General features: G+C 40.6%; 2 protein-coding genes across 2 annotated transcripts; one reads left to right on the top strand and one right to left on the bottom strand.

The window, feature by feature from the left end:
- Nucleotides 1–12,802: 12,802 nt before the first annotated feature.
- Nucleotides 12,803–16,473, top strand: kpna7 (karyopherin alpha 7 (importin alpha 8)). Its single transcript, XM_014970347.2, has 12 exons — nucleotides 12,803–12,964; nucleotides 13,039–13,176; nucleotides 13,251–13,333; nucleotides 14,074–14,242; nucleotides 14,342–14,441; nucleotides 14,522–14,604; nucleotides 14,745–14,831; nucleotides 14,922–15,098; nucleotides 15,227–15,460; nucleotides 15,812–15,994; nucleotides 16,109–16,255; nucleotides 16,342–16,473. The coding sequence occupies exons 1-12, from the start codon at nucleotides 12,899–12,901 to the stop codon at nucleotides 16,426–16,428; spliced, it is 1,554 nt and encodes a 517-aa protein (XP_014825833.2). The 5' UTR covers nucleotides 12,803–12,898; the 3' UTR covers nucleotides 16,429–16,473.
- Nucleotides 16,474–17,352: 879 nt separating this feature from the next.
- xpa (xeroderma pigmentosum, complementation group A) lies at nucleotides 17,353–20,294 on the bottom strand. Its single transcript, XM_014970348.2, has 5 exons — nucleotides 19,909–20,294; nucleotides 19,715–19,820; nucleotides 18,718–18,883; nucleotides 18,242–18,359; nucleotides 17,353–18,165 (listed from the first exon to the last, which is right to left on the bottom strand). Exons 1-5 carry the CDS (start codon nucleotides 20,189–20,191, stop codon nucleotides 18,011–18,013), a joined length of 828 nt encoding a protein of 275 aa, XP_014825834.2. The 5' UTR covers nucleotides 20,192–20,294; the 3' UTR covers nucleotides 17,353–18,010.
- Nucleotides 20,295–20,581: the final 287 nt, after the last annotated feature.

Here is a 20,581-nt window from a genome sequence, read left to right as displayed (position 1 = left end):
AAGATTAATTGATTATCTCAAACGCGTAATCAATTCTAAGTGGGTCGACGTGTTTGCCTGCAACTGTGTGAGCTGTGAAGCTGTTTGCACGCTCATATTTCAGCCTTCTAGTACTTTATAAGGGGATTTCAATGTTTTAAAATGACACACAACTTTAACCCTGCCAAATGCTAACTCCTGCGCACCGTTGTGTGTATGTTTAATATATTCTTGTCTTATGCTAGTCGCTTCGTGCAGATTGTCTGGACTCTGGGCTGTTGACAAACGATTGGGTTCTGGATGCATGGACTCTGTTGAAGTTTAAAATTTTATCCAATTGGTAACACTCGACCGCGATGTATGTAATGTTCCAGTTCACTATGAAGCTTACCGGAAATTGCCAACCATCCTCCACAAGGCAGCTGTTAATGCTAATTTAGTGTTTGGAAACGTGGCCAACATGGACTGAACGGCTTCGTTCATCTCCTGCACTGACTGCTGAAGGTACAGGTGGACTGCAATACTAAAACAGAGCAGGAAATCGATGTAATCGTTCACAACTTCTCCTTCTGTCTGCTGACTTGAGACAAACCAAGTGAAGGGGAGAAAGCCCAGGATGTGTGATAAGTGACACTTTTTCTGATGGGAATACCACAGAAAGGCAATGGCCAGACAAAAAAATGGTTACAGTTCTGTGAAATACATCTATTTCAATACGGCTGAAAAAGCGCAACAACATTAAAAAAAACAAACAAAAAAAAAAAAAACAGGTTCCATTATGTGAAATTATTTTTTTTCCCATAATTTCAATTTGCGTAATTCCGTGGTTAATGGAAACACAGCTTGTGAAGGCAGGTGAGGGAGTGTTGTATCTCTATTGGGTTATACCAACACTTTGACCACTTCAGTAGCTGCTGTCGCGTTAAAACCCACCTGTGGCTATCAACATAATTAGCTAACAAGTGCTATTTACTTTAACTTCACACTCACATTTCAGTCGTCGTTTGATCACCATGTTCTACAACTTCCAAATATCCATCTGTCTTTAAAAGCAGCACCTGACCCATACCCAGATGCATCAACAAACACTCGCACACACAGGTCCGGGCCTGCCGCTGACAGGCTTCTGCCCGCTGCAGAGGGCCTATCAAAGCAGCGCGGTTTCCTGCTGTTAGTGTGACAGCTCTTAAGCTTCACACATGAAAGACAGGCAGGGAAGTTCTTTTTTTTTTCTTTTACCAAACCTCACCTCAAAGCAACTGTGGGAATGCATGTGCATGTGTGTGGCGGTGTTTATGAGGATGTGTGTGTGACTGTTCTTTTCAGAGAGGTGTAGACAGCGGTCAGGCTGAGAACCTGCCAGGTTTCTAAAAGCAAAACATGACTTCACAACAACAGCGACCCGGGCGTCCTCGGGGCATCAGCCTGCTGCTCTGTGCTAACACAAGAACGAAAAGGGATTGCTTCTCACGCTTTTAGACGATCACAGGAGTTCAGACAGTGTGTGTTGTTATATAGGCTGGTGCCTATCTCCAGCGGTCTCTAGGCGAGGGGCTGGTACACCATGGACATAAACACAATGCTGCACATAAACAATGTAATATTTACATTGTTTTCAACATTGTTTTTCAGTCTTTGTTTTTGCTCTGACAGCACAATGCATTTTTTTTTAAAAAGAGGGTAACCCTCTCGACCCCACTAAGGAACAAAGGTGTAAAGAAAATGGATGGATGGAGGGTGAAAAACAAACATTTGGTAGCTAAAAGATGATTGTGTGCCTCCATTAAAAGGCTATTTGCACACAAAAATTGTTAAAAAAAATTTAAGCTGGCTGCACAAAAAGTCTCTTTACTCCTTGCTAGCCAACATTTTGGGCCGACGTTACATTTAAAATCCCAGATATTACACCAACAACAGGAATTAGAAGGTGACCTTAGTCAGGAACTGTAATAGCAGTCATCTGGGATTTTTTTTTAGGACTTCTTTGTGGAAGTCATCAGGTTTATATGTGTGTATTTGTTTATATGGTTGCTAAATATCTGTTTAATGTTTCTCATTAGACATGTTTGTTGTCTCACTCAAGCTCCAATTACCCCAATCAGCTCGCCATCCGTGGAATAACTGAGGTGGCAATAAAACCTGATTCTAAAATGTTCCTGTTCAGGACACTGACTTCAGCTTTTTTTTTTTTTTTATTGACCAAACAGATTTTCAGCTGACTGTGATCTTTGTTCTCAAGAATCCAGCTACTTCACAACAAAAACATAAAACACTCACACACACAGGTTTCACGTGTTTGATGGTGTCTTATTGTGTCACCAAGTGTTTCTGTTTAAATAGGGAGAGATTTGAAGGAGGAACCCGAGGTGTTTCTAGTGATGACAGCATACATACCTGAGGAGTTACGGCACGGGGGAGATGACACACAGTATGTGGAAAAGTGTCAGAGAGTTTGAATGTGTGCGTATGTATATAGATATATTTTTTAGATATGTTACATCCATTATTAGTGGTTAATATTATGTTTATTTATGGGAAATATCTCTGTCATATTTGGTGGTGTAGTATAACAATCGGCAGCACTGAGAAGAATTCATTCAGCAAGTTGTGCTTTCATTAGCGGTAAGTGGAAAATTGTCATCATTTCTCTGAAATGTCTTGTTCCATTAATAGTCATCACTCGTCCATCCATGATTTGTTGTATATTTAACATCTAATGGATCCTTGAACCGCTCCATTTTTTGGTGACAACTTTTAGAATCAGGATGAATGTGATGCAGCGGATGAATACGGATATTGGACCGAATGGGGGAACCTGGGCAGACACTATCCATACACGGGGAAACTCTACCACCGTGCAGCCCGTGCTCTTTAGATAGAAGCATAAAACAACTAAAACGAACACTATTAAAACTAAGCAATATTTAGTTAATAATAACTAATAAAAATGAGCAAATACACTTTATAAACTAATTAAAACTACCTGAATAAGACACACAGAAAGTCACAGCTAAATAAAACCAGGTAATGCTGAAAAATCCAAAACTAACTAGACTTCCCTTAACTAGCCCCCAACTCTCTGATAAATCTAAGATATCAGAGACCATGTTAAAGTCTACTGTGGCTGCTTTCCTCTACTGTCTTTATACTGGCGCAGATGTGATGGAGTGATGGCAAAAATGTTGCCAGTGTAAATGTGTTGCCTTATGGGGTTTAATAGGGAACTTAGCAACCAAACATATTGATTGACCAATGAGCAAGTCTGAGTTCCTCTGTAAAAACTGGAGTTTGATCATCCTCCTGAAGCTTGAAAGTGAGAGTCAAGGTGGAAAACTGTTGCTGCCAGTCAGTCTGGAGACGGTCAGGAGGCCATTTCCAAACAATTCGAACGAAGCCCGTCATTGTACAATGAGAAAGACTGTCCACTATTTGAAAACGCTTAAGACAGTTGTCAATCTACCCAGGGAATCGTACCTAAAGATCAGACCATGCCACGCCCAAAATACCTGCAAGGAAAAGAAGGAACTAAAGTTGATCTTACACTCCTCAGAAGGCATGCTAACCCTTGACGTTCATAACACCAAAGGTTGTAGAGACAAATCAAGCATAGTTTGTTTGGAAGCATTGTCAGGAGAAAGTCTGTTCTCTCTGGAAAAAGTGGCAGCACGTCTTAGGTTTGCAACATTGCATCAAAATTAGCCACCAGAATTATGGAACAAGGTCCTTTGGACAAGTGAGACCATGATAGAGATGTTCGGCCAAAGACCAAACAAAGCACATTGACACAAATATCAACTGTTAAACTTTGTGGTGGAGGGCTGATGATCTGGGCTCGTTTTGTAGTCAGTCACTTGACGTGGACGCTCCTCTGTAAACCGAGGCATTCAGGAGTCAAATGCGAGGCCATGGGTGTAAATGGGATAATCGACAGGAACTTTACAACCGAATGGCTGAAGATGAAAAGAAATGTGTTGCCTTGGTGTAATCAAACTGCAGCCCTCAACCTGGTTCAGATGGAGGCCAACAGACCTCAACAAGCGAAAGCAGTAGCTGTGGAGAAGAATTTTAACGATGTTCTCCGCAACAATGTGAAGCACTAGTGGAGCTGCGCGGCAGTTTTCAAGTTAATGCTGCTAAAATTGGCTCTGCAAGCCTTTAAATGACCCCGACTGTACACAGACAAGCAGATGTCGTAAACATGTATCTGAAAGGCATTAATTGGTTTCCTCTTTCTAGGTCCCATTTCTCCTGCAGAACAACAGGAATCCCGGCTGATCTGGCGCATCGAGTCAGCACACGCTCGGCCCTCTGAGCGTCCACAGCGTGCTCGTGATTTATCTCTGAGTGACTTTGTACGTTTTAATCACTCAGAAGGAACTCATGCAGGCACACGTCGAGACTCAATGACAGGTGGGCTTGTGCAAGAGAGAGAGAGAGAGAGAGAGAGAGTGTGTGTGTGTGTGTGTGTGTGTGTGTGTGTGTGTGGGGGTGTGTGTGTGTGCGTGTGTGTGTGTGTGTCCCACATTGGTGCTTGAAGTCAGACGGTCCAGCACGTCCAGGGTCCCCTTTGAAGGTGTGTTCATGTACACAGACAGACACACACACACTGACCAGCTGTTTCTCTCTTCCACCGCGTTTGATGTCTCGACTTTTTGAGTCGCTCCGTGTCCTCACCTGTTACTGTAGCTCCTTACATCCCCGTCCCCAAATATAACATATACATTACTTCTGAAATAACAGCTGATTTGCCACCAATGCAAGATTTTTCTAAAGCCTGAAATCTTGGAAGAATTTTACTGCAAATGCCTTTATGCACCACATATGCAGAGTGTTAAAGCTCTTCTCCGCAAAAGTAGAGGAAATTCTGAAATCCTGGGAAGGACGGAGATGCAAAACCAGACTTCAGGGGTGGAGACTGCAGCACATTGCTAACATGTTGATTGGCTCTGCAACTGTTGGCCTTCCATGGTTTATATTGGGATTTCATGTGGCCCCACCAACATGAAGTAGTACGTCACTGCAAAACGGGAAGATGAAATGATTGGTTTACAGATTCCTTATTAACATAAATATAAACCGTGTGGTGTGTATTTGTATTCGGAGTGCGACATGTCATCGACATCGATCCGGTGTAAAGAGTAATAAAGAGTATCAGTATCTGCAATACTGATATTGATGCTGATGCTGACACTCTTGATATGTCATGAATTCTCTGGCCTTTAGGTATTTTGTAGCTTTTCCTTTGAATTATTTTCTTAAGACTTAGGACAGAGCAACCCTCCCGACCCCACTAGGGACAAGGGTGTATAGAAAATGGATGGATGGATTGTGTGATGGATGGATTTGGACCATCCATCACACATATGTTGTGTGATTTTAACAACATTAAATATGTTGTTAAAATATGTTTAACAACATATTTTTCCATTTTCAGTTTAAGTGTATTTAATCAAGCACAGCACAGTGAATAATGTTACATGATTAAAAAAACAAAAAAACAAGCAGCCGTTGTTTTGTACGAAGGTTTATTAGCCACATGCTAATTTGCAAACTCAGTCCTTGGTTGGAGCTTTATTAATATGACAAACAAAAGCAAAACACGTTTGTGTTCATTTTTTCTAAATAAACAAAGTACTAAAACGTTGATGGAAAGGTGAATAAAGTTGAAAGCAAGACAGTTCTAGAAAAATCATGTTAGAAGCTGCAAAAGACGGTTGTGGACAACTCTAAATATTCTCGTGGTAGAATGGCCTAGTCCAAGTCCAAACTTAAATACATCTGGAAATCTGTTTTGCATAAAAAAGGTTCTGCTGTTCATCTTTATAATGTTCTATCTTCGGTAAAAAATACCGAATCAACACTGAGCAAACTTTGCAACAATGTAAAGCAAACAGCAGCCGTTTGCAAGCACACGCAGTCACAAACATATCCTCGTGTCACTTAAGTATGATAATTATTGTTTAGATTCGGCTCCGTGTTTCTGTGTCTGCATCACCCTAAGTTGTCTTTTCTTCCACAGATGTTAATGATGTTGTTGTATTGTCGCACACAGACGCAGCGACTCTGCAGCACGGATCGGTTTCATGAACAAACTCTCGTCTCTGTCAGTAACACGCGCTCTGAAAAGTAGCTGACTGAACTGCGTTCAACCTTTCCCCCACCCACAACATTTTAAGATCAGTGAGTATTTAAAGTATTTGCACAAGGCTGAGGTGGAGTTAAATATGCCAGCTATGTTGGCTCAAACCCTGATCCACATATTCTTTCTTTTTTCTTTTTTTTTTTTACTGGAGCACTTGAAATTTTTCTGGATATCCAGCGCATTTGAAATGTATTTTAAAACGTAGCAGATGCTTTTTGATATTATCAAGCTTAACTTAGTGTAATTGTACTGCAGGCAGATTGTTTGATTAATAATAATTTTTTTTTCCAATTTGGCACATCTTGTGTCAGGATTTTTTTTTTCCCATTTTGCCAAATTTAGAAAAAATACTTGACTCCACACACATTTAATCTGTCTTTGCTTTTTGGTCACATTTAAATCGTTCACAAATGACAAAGATAACCTGAGGAAATTTGATAAAGTGGAGTTTTTGGATGAGTATTTTATTTTTTAGCACCAAAACAAAAACATTAACTTTTACTTTTTTTTCTTTTGAGCCATTCAGAGATTGACTTGCAGGTGTGATTTGGATCATAAGGAGCAAAATTCATGGTTAAATTCAGTTAATTTATTCAGATGTTGAAGTATTAAAGCAGCCAAAAAAACCACCATGCTACCACTATTATTTTTGATATAACATAATCTTGATATAATGGTCTTTTACCAAATTCTGTTTGGTAAAATAATATTATATCAGATATCACTAATAATCAGACACTTCCCAAAAAGTCCTGCTTTTGTCTCGTCAAGTTACAGAAATTTTTTGCAAAATTTTTGTGGATCATTAAGAAGTTTTTCTTTTCTTTTTTGAGACTGAACTTTGTGTTCTGTCAGAACAGAGTGTGTTTCCAGTGTGTTTCTTATTGTTTAATCCTGAACACATTTAGTTCTCCTCCTCGACGAGTCGTCGGTGCTCTCCGAGAGTAACTTTGGTACAATCTCCAGTCTTTGTGCGGTTCATCGCTGCTCCGTGTTTCCTGCCAATAAACACTCTCACTTTGAATTATAAAAGTTTAGGGAAAACCTTTACAACCCTATTTAGACTGATTTATGTCAAGAACTTGTTTTTCCTTCAGAGCTGAAGCTGTTAAGTCTGCAAAGGCTGGGCTGACATCACATTAAACCCTGCAGGTGGGATAACTCTCAACACCACAGGTGTATTAAGCCAAAGATTAATTTTGGTTTGTTGAACAAAAACCGTTGCAGTATTCTGCATAAAAATAACTGGAAGAAATAAAAGTGTCAAAAATGTGACTTGCTTGGGGCTTATAGTCACTTTTTTACATTAGTATTTAGGGGAATGATCAGTTTTACTACGCTGGCTTCTTGGTTATTGATAGAATTAGTAAACTAAATACTTTCCTGCCGGCTCATGTGTTTTTTTTGGGAAATACGGACTCCTGGTGGGAAAAATGTCCCAGTTGACGATGACAACAGCTCAGGACGTTAGAAAACTGTGTTTTTAAGCCAACATTTTCCCATATGTAGCAATCTTCTTTAAATCATCTTCCCTTTGTCTTGGAGCCATTAAGTCCTTCTAATGTTACCTGGACTGTCTGTGGGCCGGCGAAGCTCCAGAGGTCCAGCCTTTGTCCGGGCCGGGGAGCCGGCTGATCAGAGGAAGCCCGTGTCAGGGGCCACTCTGCTCAGATACACCTGATACCTGCCTCACGCTCCCCCACACCGGCATCCACTCGCCCTCTAGTGTTCTGTCTGGACCCCCAAACCCCCCACTCTGCTTGTCTGCCTGCCAGCTGGCGCGTTTTTTTTTGCGCACCATCTAGAATGAAGGATGTTTTTGTGGACCGTGTCCTCCACTCTGCCCTCTCTCCGTCTCTTTTGTAGAGTCCATGTGGGCTCTTGGCTGTTGTCTGAGCTTCAGATTTGTCTGAACACCTTTGAAACTCCCAGCCCTGCATCTCTGCAGCCCCTCTCCACCTCACCCAGCTCTCCCACCACTTTGATTCCCTGGATCTGGTTGATTCACAGTCAGATAATGACACTCAGCCGCTTCGAGGCCTAAATGTTGCTGAAGGTTCAGATGTCAACCCAGCAGAGCAGGAATTTGTTTAGGCTTTTTAAAGTTGAATTCTTTGCATTCTGATGTTTTGCAAAAGTATTCATAACCCTTAGACCTTCTAATATTCTGTCATGTAGCAACCCACAGGTGATTTCTTGATTCATAAGTCTCCTAATTGTTTCAATAGAGTTGATCTGTGTGTAATATAACGTCAGTGTGAATAGAGCTGACCTGAAGTCCTCAGAGGTTGGTTAAAAAGATTTATTTCTGTTGTAAAAACAAGTAAAAATACTGTAAGCTTTTCTAGTGTTCATAAATGGAAATAAGATATTATCACACACCCATATGCTGCAATGCATTCTGGGTAGAGCAATCTGTAAATCACTGTTGACTCAAAACATAATAATGTTGATTAATTTCATTTCTGGGCTAAAAAAAAAGAAGCTTTTGAACAAAAATATGGAATTTGGGGTTTACTTACTACATAAATTAAAGCAAAAACATGATTAATAAAAGGGAAATACTTTATGGCCTTCTTAAAAAAATTTATTTTAAGAATATTTTTGTGAAAACCACAATTCAGAATTACTCCCAAGCTGCATTTCACACACCCCTTGTTTAGAATAAAGTACGCTCAACAGTCTCTCACGTACAAACCCCGAAAACTCTGATATTTGACAAAATGTGAAAAAAGTTCAAAGCCAGACACGTGAGAGTAAAATGCTGACTCTGGAGCCACGGTTTGTCTTTAAATTGCTCTCACTTTTTACTGCGCGTCACCAACGTGCTGAAGTAGCACCGCTGCTCTGCAGGGACACAGGTGGATTAAAAGAGGCTTCGCGTTTGCATGCTGTCTGACCGGACAAGCTCAAGGACAACGCACGGAAAACGTCCCGTTCTCTTTTACAGCTGCAGTTTGGCTCCAGGTCACACATCGGTGTCAGGAGTTATCAGTCTGTAAAACGTATTTAATAGATTTTGTTTCGCTCTTGGCCCACAGTTTTATCCTGACACGTCTGATTTTTTTTAACAGATATATTTCCTTTCTGCTAATGCGCTCTCCTAACATTTAGCATGTTAAGATTTTGGTTCAGTGACCAAAATTTCCACGGAATCGTGTATTTTAAAGGTTTTTTAAAAGAAGCAAGTGAACATCTCCTCATGGAGGAGCTGAACATTTTTTTCTACTTTCCCACATAACTGTAAATTAGTTTTTGTGCATTTTCTGCTCTTGACCATCCGACTGTGCAAGCGGATGATGAATGGCTCGTTTCGACCTCCCAGCTGTTGAAACCATTTGTCTAAAGCCACGGTGGCTTTGTCAGCACAAACAAACGACCTATCAGCACACGCAGACGTAACCCAACTGTGAAGCCTCGTCGGCGCTGAGCATGATGGATTGGACCCGTGGTGAGTCTCATCCCGCTCATCGATGGGCAGGTATTGGAGCGGCATCATGAAATATTAACCAGCTGGAGCTAAATGGTGCTGTAACAAGAAGCGAGAAGGTCAGAGAGAGAGAGAGAGATGTTTGAAATGTACGAGGTCAGGATGAGAAGAATCACAGTCTGTCTCAGAATCCCCAAATTGTCTCATATCAATGTCATTTTTTTCCCCCAAAAAACTTATTGTTCCAAGTGGAAATTCCCACCATCTTTGATACGCAAAAAGTCAAACGACGCAGAAATTAAAATCTCTCACTCGTTCTCCTTTTGTCACTCCAGCCCACATCCTGTTGTGGTTCTGCTTCTCTCCTTTGATACCTGAGAGCTTCTGACTCCTGCAGACAGACAAGGCCCACCTTTGTCTTTGCCACACACTGGATCGTCCTTCTCTTTTTCTTGTAAAATCAGAGCGAGTTTGTCTGTCCGTGTTCGACACACGCACGCACGCACGCACGCACACACACACACACACACACACACACACACACACAGAGTACTTCTCAGCATCTAATCTAAGCAGAGGGATGTTTCAAATATCCCATCTGTTTAAAGTGCATTACTGAGGACAAATTCTTGGCAAGGAATCACTGTGTGCGCGTGCATGTGTATGTGCGCGTGCGCGTGTGTGTGCGTGCGCGCGTGTGTGTGTGTGTGTGTGTGCGTGTGTGTGTATTGACGCAGTGCTGCAGGATAATCTATACTAATGATTTCCAATGGACACCTCAAGTTGGTCTGAAAACCACAGAGGGGGAAGAAGTGGTGGTGAGGGAAAAGATCAAAGAGAGAGAGACGTGCATAATTTATTGTCTATAAATCACTTATTAATAACTTAGTGATCAGTTGGAAATCAGGGTAAAAAAATCAATGTTCAAGTGAATCAATAGTAGAGACTCTAGATCCAAAACATAAATGTAACTCAGTGCAAAGGTACGTATTTTGAAAAGATCCAAACTTAGGGGATAAAAAAACAATTTCATATTATGGGATTATTGTGTTGTTGTTTTTTTTAATCAATATTTGTTTCAAGTACTAAAGGAATTCTGCAGCTGGTCCATATTTAATGTTAGTTTTGTTTTTTTAAATAAATCAGAAAGTGTGGGAACTTTAAATTACGAATGCACAACTGGAATTTTGGATCAATTTAAATAGTGTTTCACTGGCGATATTTTCCCATAACATGTAATTACCCAGTAATATTTTTACATTTCCTGTCTGCTTAGCATCTTTTAATACAAAAACACAATGGACGGCGCTGAGGCCGTCCATTGTCCAACTTGTTAAGTTTTCCCCCAGAAAACTTAACAAGTTTTCTGGGGGAAACCCTGATCTCATATGACTTTTTAACCCCTGAATTTTGGTTTTGCACGTAGGTGGGGAACTTTTAATCTACACAGTGGAATTTCCTCCATCCGATTCACATCGTTCACTTTAGCCAATCGGGAGAATCCGTTCACACCCTTCAGTGTGTCCCAGAGGAACCATGAGCACTTTCTGTCTGCTTAGAGAGTCAGCACACAGCAAACCCACAGAGCAGGAAAATGAGTCTGAACATGGGATCAACCTGCAGCCTTAAGTGGCTCATTTCCGTCTCATAAAATTCACACATTTTGGCAATAAAAAAATAAAAATAATTACCACTGACATGACAAAAGTCTCCTCACAGCAAGTCACAGGGCTTTGACTGGGCCACTTTAATGCATAGTCATGCTTGAATCTAAACTATTAAACAGAAGTTCTTGCAGCTTGTTTAGGCTAGCCATCCTGCTGGACATTCCAGTCTTTTTCTTGTTTCCCTGCTGGAGAACAGCATTCCCACAGCATGATGCTGCCACCATCATGTGAGGATCGGACAGTGTTTTCAGGATCATGTGCAGTGTCAGTATTCTAACTCGGGTAACATTATTTTGCACCGTCTTTCCTTTACATGTTTGATTTGACGCTCTTGTGGCAAGTTGCAGAGCGTACTTTTGTAGTTTTCATGGTCGTTGATCTTCATGATGATCTTCATGATGATATTTGTTCATTAATGTTATCTTACACACTTCTGTGGGTGAAGCATAACAAAATAACAACAAAATTCACACAGCATAAATAGTTTTCAAATTTTGATTTAACCATTTTTGCTGTTTTGCTTGCCTTAGTGTGAATTTTTTTCTTTACCCGTTTGTTTAAGAGACATGAATGGATTAATCTCACTTCTATATTTGAACACATTTCCATTGATTTAAGTGGAACAGAATATAAATTTTATTCACAAGTTCAAATTAAATCTTTTACTCTGTTATCAAAAATGTGGATCTGCTGAAAGGCGCAACTTCAGACACAAGCTGATGCTCTGCTGCCATCTGCTGGTCAGGATGGACCAAAGCATTTCCGGGCTGAGGTTGTCCAATCAACTTCATGAATCTTGTCTGATTGAACGAACCAGTTTGAACCACTGATATAAATTAAAATATTAAAATGCTACAATTCAACAAATAACACAAGCGGGAAATGATACAGGAATCATTTTTATATATAGTAGAGTAGTTTTAATATCTAAAGCATTTTTTCACTAATTTACTTATTGTGAACTGAATGTAATAAATAATTACATCATGTTTAGATTGATTAGCTTGAATAGATATTTGGATAAATGTTGTTGCGTGTAGTAATAATATTACAACTGTAATAAATACATTATGTAAATAGTACATTTAGAGTCCTCAACCCAAATTCGAAGTTTGTTGAAGTACACATAGCTATTTCATTTTTAAAAAGTTTAAATAATGAAAAAAATCACATGGTTTGTCAAAAAGAAAACGTTTAAGTTAACCTGCACATCAAATCACCTGCAGACCAATCACCTTCTTTAGAGCAGCGTTAGCGCCACCCACTGACTATGACTGGCAGATAAAAATAATTTGATGATTTTCAACACACACTACTATGAAGTTAAATACTTAGGCCTACATATACTTTTTCCTTATACTGAAAAATATAATTTTTGTGATTTGTATTTAATAATTAAAAGTTAAATAATGCATTTAAACTTTAAATAACTTTAGATTTATGTATTTATTTAGCGCAGATAACGTAAGTTTTATTTATATTAATACTTCGATTTTAATGACCTATTCGCTGAATTGTGGTACATTTGGGTTGCCATATCCTACAGATACGCATGAATGACAATTAGCTAGTGTTAATTGGACTCACCTGCGGCGGTGCTGCGAGCTATAACCTCTTGCCTCAAAAATGCTGAAGTTCGTAGACTGACCGGGGTCCAACACAGCTGACGCAGCCGCCAACATGTCCACCAGGGACGTCGTGAAGAAGCGTGTCTCCAGGTTTAAAAACAAGGGGAAAGACCTGGCAGTAAGTTATTAGTGGTTTCTCAAATTGGTGAGTTTTGGGGCAACTTAAATAAATAAAACCGTAACCTGTTGTAGAAACTCCGGGAGAAACGGGTGTCTGAGTGCGTGGAGTTGCGCAAAGCTCAGAAGAACGAGAGTTTCCTCAAGAGGAGGAACATTATACTGTCGTCTCTCCCCGACGAGGAGGCCTTCTCCCCTGAACACAATGACACGGTCAGCTGGCTGCACGGAGTCTTAAACTACGTCTTAAACCAGTAGTAGGGTTTCTAACAGCTTTGTTTCTGTAGCTGAGCTTCAGAATCGAGGATATAATCAGAGACGTCAACAGCAACGATCGGGAGGCCCAGACCAGAGGATGTCAGGCAGCCAGGTGGGTGGATTGTGTTCCCACTCGATTAAACATGAACATGGTACGGGTAAGAATGATCATCGCACCTGCCTCCTCAGTATGAGGTCTTGTTCTCTAAAATCCTATTGGCATTATTTTGTGTGCTCAAGCATAGACCATATAAAAGTTGCAGTACACTGACCCTTGAGGCATGAATTTGGAGATCCCCACTCTACTTTTTCTTGCATGCCAGAGCTTTGGCATGCAAGAAATGAACTTCACTATTGTTGAAGTGCTCTTTGGTTCACTTCAACAATAGTGAACCAAAGATCACACAGGCAGCCAAAGCTTTCAGCTTGCTTTGAAAGATAACTGTGGTTCTGGCAGGTGTTGGAAGTACACGGCATTAAATTTGTCTGGAATTGGATAGCTACAGATCATAAAGAGTGCCTGTGCTATTGATGGTGCCAGGGGTTATTAGACCATGAAGAAATGGAAAGTGGCGTGGTCTGCTGACTCACATTTTCAACATGTGGTTAACATAATGCATGAGTCACTTTCCTTAAACACATGGATCCATGATGGACTCTGGGGAAGTCGATGTGATGCTGGTGAACTTTGGGTCTTAAAGCCACGTGACTGTTGCATGTATCCCATGCTTGAGCAGTATTGATCATGTACACCAAACTTCCCCTGGCTTCAATCTGAAAATCTCTGGGCTGTGTTGGACTAAGGAGTCAAACTTGATGCAGTTTCAGGAACTTTGTTTGCTCTTTCCTCAGGAAGCTGCTCTCGAAGGGCAATGATCCTCCGCTCAAGGAGATTGTCGACGCTGGTCTGCTGTCACAGTTTGTGTCCTTCTTGTCTATGGATGACGAGCCGACTCTGCAATTCGAAGCAGCGTGGGCTCTCACTAACATCGCCTCTGGAAATTCTTGGCATACCCACCAGGTGTCTACGCCAGCACATGAGGCAACACAAGACTAATAAAATGCTAACTGCTGGTTATGATGGGCCTATGAAACCGCTTCAAAAAATGTTCTTCTACAGGTGGTCCAACATGGTGCTGTACCAGCTCTCATCAACTTGCTGGCCTCACCGATGTTGCATATCAGTGAGCAGGCTGTGTGGGCTTTAGGAAACATTGCAGGTCAGAATCTTTTGCCTTACTTTGACTCCTGAAGGAATTCAGAAAACATGTCCAACTATCTTTACTTTGACACTTTACAGGTGATGGTCCAGGTTATCGTGACATCCTTATTGAGTGCAAAGTCATCCCTGCCTTGCTGGCTTGCATTTCCCCAGATACACCGGTGAGCCATTCTTAAGCAGGATGATTACAGGAACTTTTTTTGTTGTTGACCTGTTTGGACTTGTGTGAATCACAATTGATAACATGTTTTCTAATACTTGGTGAGAGAACCCTACAGGTCTAAACTGTCCATATCCGCAGGTTGGCTACTTGCGGAACCTAACTTGGACCTTGTCCAACTTGTGCCGAAACAAGATGCCATGTCCCCCTTTGTCTGCAGTTCAGCAGGTGTTTAAAAACCAGTTTGAATTGGAATTGGTTTCCATTGTAGAGTCTCTATAAATGTGGGGGGAAATTAACAACCTGCATTTTCTGCAGATGCTTCCTTCTTTGATCCAGTTGCTTCATCTCAGTGACAAGAACATCTTGTCTGATGCATGCTGGGCAATTTCTTACCTCTCGGATGGCAGTAATGACCGCATTGATGTAGTTGTGAAGACTGGCATTGTCCCACGGTTGGTGGAGCTCATGAACAGAAAGGAGCTCTTTATTTTGGTAAACTGAAACTTTTTTTATATATATATAAATGTCTGTACTTGCAAGACATGATTCTGCTTTAACCCCAGACTCTTAACTTTGGAAATGTGCTTGACTGCAATCTGTGGTACTCTATTGACTTGTAGACTCCAGCTCTGCGTGCCATCGGGAACATAGTGAGTGGCTCTGACCTGCATACCCAGATGACGATTGATGCTGGCGTTCTCAATGTTTTACCAAAGTTGTTGAGGCATCCAAAACCTACAGTGCAGAAAGAGGCAGCATGGGCTCTGTCAAACATCGCTGCAGGACCTTGCAAGCAAATCCAGCAGCTCATCACTTGCGGATTGCTTCCGCCTCTCGTGGAAGTGCTCAGAAATGTAAGTCTACACAACTATTGCTGTAATGGTTATAAATATTAATTTCAGATTTTTTACACTTAAAATAGCAACTGGAAGAAAAAAATTGTTATACCTCCAGATCTGTTTTGCTTTTGTGTACCAATGCTGACCCCTGCTGGCAAATTACTGATACTTGGTGAACAGCACCTCATATTTAAGCAGAACTCCATTTTAAAGCTGTGTAGAAATTAACCATTGTTTAAGTTGGCTAACTTTTCTTGTGCCACACAAGAAATTTTTAAAGACTTTGTTTATCCTAACCCTTTTACTAAACAGTAACTTACAAATGGGAATGACTGCTTCTGTAATTTCTCTAAAATTGAACTGAAGGGAGACTTCAAGACTCAGAAGGAAGCAGTTTGGGCAGTGACAAACTTCACCAGTGGAGGCACTGTAGAGCAGGTGGTCAGTCTGGTGCAAAGTGGAGCTCTGGAAGCGATAATCAACCTGCTGCAGGTCAAGGATGCCAAAGTCATCCTGATTATACTGGAAGCAATCAACAACATGTTCATCGTAAGTAGGAACACCTACATTACAGAAGTAACTTTATTTATTTTTAAACTGGCTTAAGAACTTCCACCGGAAACAAATCTTATAATCCGCTTTCTAATTGTACTGTAACTTCAGGCTGCAGAGAAACTCGGAGAAACCGAAAAACTTAGTCTGTTAATCGAAGAGCTGGGAGGACTGGAACGGATTGAGATGCTGCAGAACCATGAAAATGGGATAGTGTACCAAGCTGCACATGACCTCATTGAGAAGTACTTCAATGATGTAAGTCTCTACACATTGAACTGAAAAATTCTGCTAGTCTTTAATGACTAAAATGTGTTTTTTTTTTTTTTTTTTTTTTGTTTCAGGGTGACGTTGAGGAAGTCCAGGTTGATTCAACCCAGACTGGATTTGAGTTTAAGGCTCCTGATGTCCAGAAAAAATTTGAATTTTAAATTGGAACTATTTTGCTAATCATAAATAAACTTGTGTACAATATGGATGGTGGTTCTGATTCTGTAAATGCCCATAAGCATGACTTGAACACTGAATTGTATCAGCTACAGTAAATGTGAACTAAAGTGGTTCAGGGAAACCAGGGTACAGCTGCAGCTTAAAACTGAAATGCATTTCAATAGAGAAACTGTTAAAATGACAAGTTTTCTGATCATGGTTTTGTTAGTCTGGACCATTTTCTATAATGATGTGAATGGTCACTGAATCTTTCATACTTCTGCTATTGTGGCCAGGTGCAAAACCTGCTAAAAATTAAATGCAAATTTCCAGAAGGCTAATCGGCAGAGAGAAGCAGTGCATTCAAATTGACTTGAAACTTGCAGGTTTCCCTTGAGAAATGTAGAGTTTCATAACTTGTGTTGACTTTTCTATTTTGTTCTAGAAATTTGTAGTCCATTTCCAAAAACTTGCTTGATTTGGCGAAGATTGACTGTGCTCAAGTTTTGTGTAGTCACTGGATGCTTGTGGCAAAATTTACTGAGATTTTAAAAAATGGCTAAAACACCTAATTTCAAAAGCACATTTTTACAATTGAGGACATTCAACTTCCCTGCAGGGTAGACGAAGTCTGATTTATTGGATTTTATTTTTCCCCACCGCTTGCTGCAAATGTTTTAGAATAAAAACAGTCTAAACTACAAACCAAAGGTTATACAGGCAGAAGGAACCTGGAAAAGTTCTACTGGATCACAAGCCGGGGCAAATCCCAGTTGTCCAAGTAGTGCACTTAAAAGGTTAACCTTTATACAGATGTTTGTCCTGAGTCTAGGACAGTAAATTTCACAACCAGAGGATGTTCAAGCTCCAACTGTAATCACCTCATTCTGCCACCAATTTAGAAACTGCAGGAATAAGTCAGTGAATCTGTGCAACAAACTTTATTTTATGCCATCACTTGATAAAATCCTTACATTTAAAACATACCTTTTTTTTTTTACAAACTATTTTATTGCAAAAAATTCTTAAGGTTTTCTTTCCAACATTAGACATTGTCCAATGTGGATGTCGGAAAGAATCGCAAATATTAAGTACAACTACATTTTTTCACAAATTTTATCTGACTGTATTGTAAAATGATGCATGGTTTAACATTTAATGTAGTTTCTGAAGCACCACTTGCAACAAATGCAGGCTGCATCCCTCAAAGGATGTTTGATTCCCAACTCAAAGCAATTTACTGCCTGACAGTTTGGTTAAAATTTTAGGGTTATGAATGCTTCTGCAAGGCACTTCAGAGGTCAGTGACATTTTCTAAAACTACCAGCAAACCCATGCTGGCAGCTTCTAAACATCTTGAGGCTTAAAAATACTGAATTTTCTGATGCACATGTAATCTTTCCACCTTTGCAAGCTTTGTTTCAAAAATTTCTTCCAATTGCTATACATAATCCAGTTTATACAAACTTGTCATATTTCTGCTTAAGATCTCATTGAAAGAAGCTTCACCGTTCCCTGAAGAAGCCCCGCTTATCTTGGTCCATTTGAGTTTGTAACATTTTCTCTGTACAAATGTCGACGTGTTTACATCTTCTCATAGGTGAGTTCATGTCCACAGGTGGTGCAGGTTTTCTTGTAGAGGTCCTCCTCTGGGTCCACCACCTCCTCTAGTCTGTACTCGTGCTGGTGGGCGCTGGTGTTTTTGGTCCACGTGCTGCTCCTCACCGCCCTGCGCAGCTCTGACACACAAACACATTTTAACATCACGAGTCGGCTCTGCCGGCGAAGGACTTGTGCGTCAAACAGGAAACCAACCTCTGACTTTCTTGTTAAAGCGCTTTTGTTTTTGGACCTCTTTGTTCTCCTCCCTCGTCTCTCTGGCCTCTTCCAGCGCCTCCTCCGAGCCCCACACCTCCATACATCTTTTTTCTACCTGAGGTACACAATTATTTCAGACATTTATCTAGCATCCAGAGTTGTCTCTTTTTGGCTCCTAAACATGGAATCTATGGAGGACATTTTTACAGCTGTCTGGCTTTAAGTTTTTTCATAAAAATGACTTACTGGAGTTTGTAATTTGCATGAAAGTAAAAGTTTTAAATTTGCAAAATATATAGGAGTGCCGTTAAATTAAACAAGTCTTAAATATATTGGTGTGATGACTAGAGTTAGAATTGATGATCAAAATCATCTCAGAAGATTTCAAGAAAGTTTGGTTGCTTGTAGGGAAAGTATAATGACAAGAAGAGCAGTACAGTGTAACTTAAATGGGGACAATACATGCATCTCACCTGCAGCAGAAGGTAGAGCTTCATGTCTCCCCAGCGTGGGTTGTGAGGGTTTTTCTTCAGTATGAACCTAAGAGGGGGCTCTCTCTTGTCGAGGTCGACGTCCTTCAACAAGTAGCGCTGCTTGGCCTCAGTTCTGGAGATCAGCTTGTGCTTCTCCTCGTTGTCTCTGAAGAGAACAAAGACTTTCAGTCATTTTTGAACCATCAACTCTTCAGAGCAGTTGGAGAGATTTTTAGGCTATTGGCGTAATGCAAGTTCAGTAAGTAGGTATTGATTAAATACGCGGTTTCTGCAAACTTGCCCAGCACCAAATGTAAGACTTTTTAAAACCATTATGAATTAAATTTAAGACCTGTATTTCCACAACTTTGTCCTGCCAAAAGCCCATAAAATTGTATTTACCAAAGGAAGACGCAAAAAACAAAAAAGCTAGCAAGCAGGGGTATTAGCACTGAGTTAGCAGTAGCCTAAACAGACTCGAGTCATAACGCAATGACGATGTATGAGTGGGACTCAAACATTTGCCTTACAGAAAAGTCCCTTGAGAAAAATAATGCATACAAGATGAAGTCCTGTCAAGACAAAATATAACACCCATGATGTATTGAAGGCTAACTTACTTTTGAAAATTTAAGACATTTTAAGACCTTCATTTTAGACAAGATTACAGATTTTAGAGGATGCGCAGACACGCCCAAATCTTTACAGATCAGATATAATTTTAATTTAATCATAAATCCAGATGTTTGAGAACATTAATGAAAAGATCGCGAAGATCTAGGAACACATCGGGAAGATGCTGAGAAGTTTAAAGGCAGTTTGATTATAAAATAATATCCCAAACTAGGCTTACTACTGTCCAATACATCACCTGGAAATGTAGACTAAGGCACAACTGAAAACATACACAGACAAAGTCATTCAGCTGAACTGAGCATTAATCAAAGAAGCAGCCCAGAGGTTCATGGTAACTTTGTAGGACTTGCAGAGATCAGACCTGCATTTGTCGCACACAGACAAGTCGAAGCTGTTGCTGAGGAAAGAGTCCATGAAGGGTTTCTGACAGTCATCACACAGCAGATAGTCTGGTTCAATCACCGGAGCTGAGGACAGAACCACAAGAGATCGAGATGTCAGGGAAACGCGCTTCAACAAACGCATTATATAGTCACAATCTCCACTAAAACACACCTGGCTGATGCACCACCTTCTTAGTTTTCCGCTCTTCCTCGCCGCCCTCTTCCTCCTCGATAAAGAAACCAGCACCAGAGTCGATCGTCTTGGAAACTTTGGCCGAGGTTGCCCCCTCCACGGCGGACAGCGGGCGGCTCGCCAGCCGCGCTTGGCGGAGCATCAACGCCCGCTGACGGTTTCTCTCTATCTTAGCCCGCATGGCGGCAGAAAGCTCCGGTTTGGGGCTCTGGTCTGGCGGGGGAGCGGCAGCACCAGCTCCCTCTGACTCGGACCGGTCCATAATACTCTCATAAAGAGGACTCGGCTTTGTTTCAGCGCTGCATCGGACTGTTGTTTGTTATGAAACTGACAGCTGAGGGCTTCCGTTGTTTTTTCCTCGTCGTTTTAGTAATTGGCGCAATGCTGCCACCTGTCGGATTGGAGTGAGAAGAGCCAAAAGGAGAGAAAACGGAACATTTCTTTTATTGGCATTACTCTTGGCATAAATCATAGTATGTAAGTAAATAGCTGGAATTACTCAGCTACAAGTTTTTTTAGGGGAAAAATATATATTTTTACGAGTAGTTATACTGAACTTGAGTAATATTTTTATGAAGTGTTTGCTACACTTATTTGAGTAAAATTTCTGGATACTCTACTCACTGAGTAACTTTCCTGAATGAAGCAAAAA

The sequence above is a fragment of the Poecilia mexicana genome, unplaced genomic scaffold (assembly GCF_051168715.1).
Source record: "Poecilia mexicana isolate PSO_F unplaced genomic scaffold, ASM5116871v1 scaffold_2, whole genome shotgun sequence".
Taxonomy (NCBI): Eukaryota; Metazoa; Chordata; class Actinopteri; order Cyprinodontiformes; family Poeciliidae; genus Poecilia; species Poecilia mexicana.
Note: the sequence above shows the minus strand (reverse complement) of the source record. Positions and strands in the feature narration are given on the sequence as shown.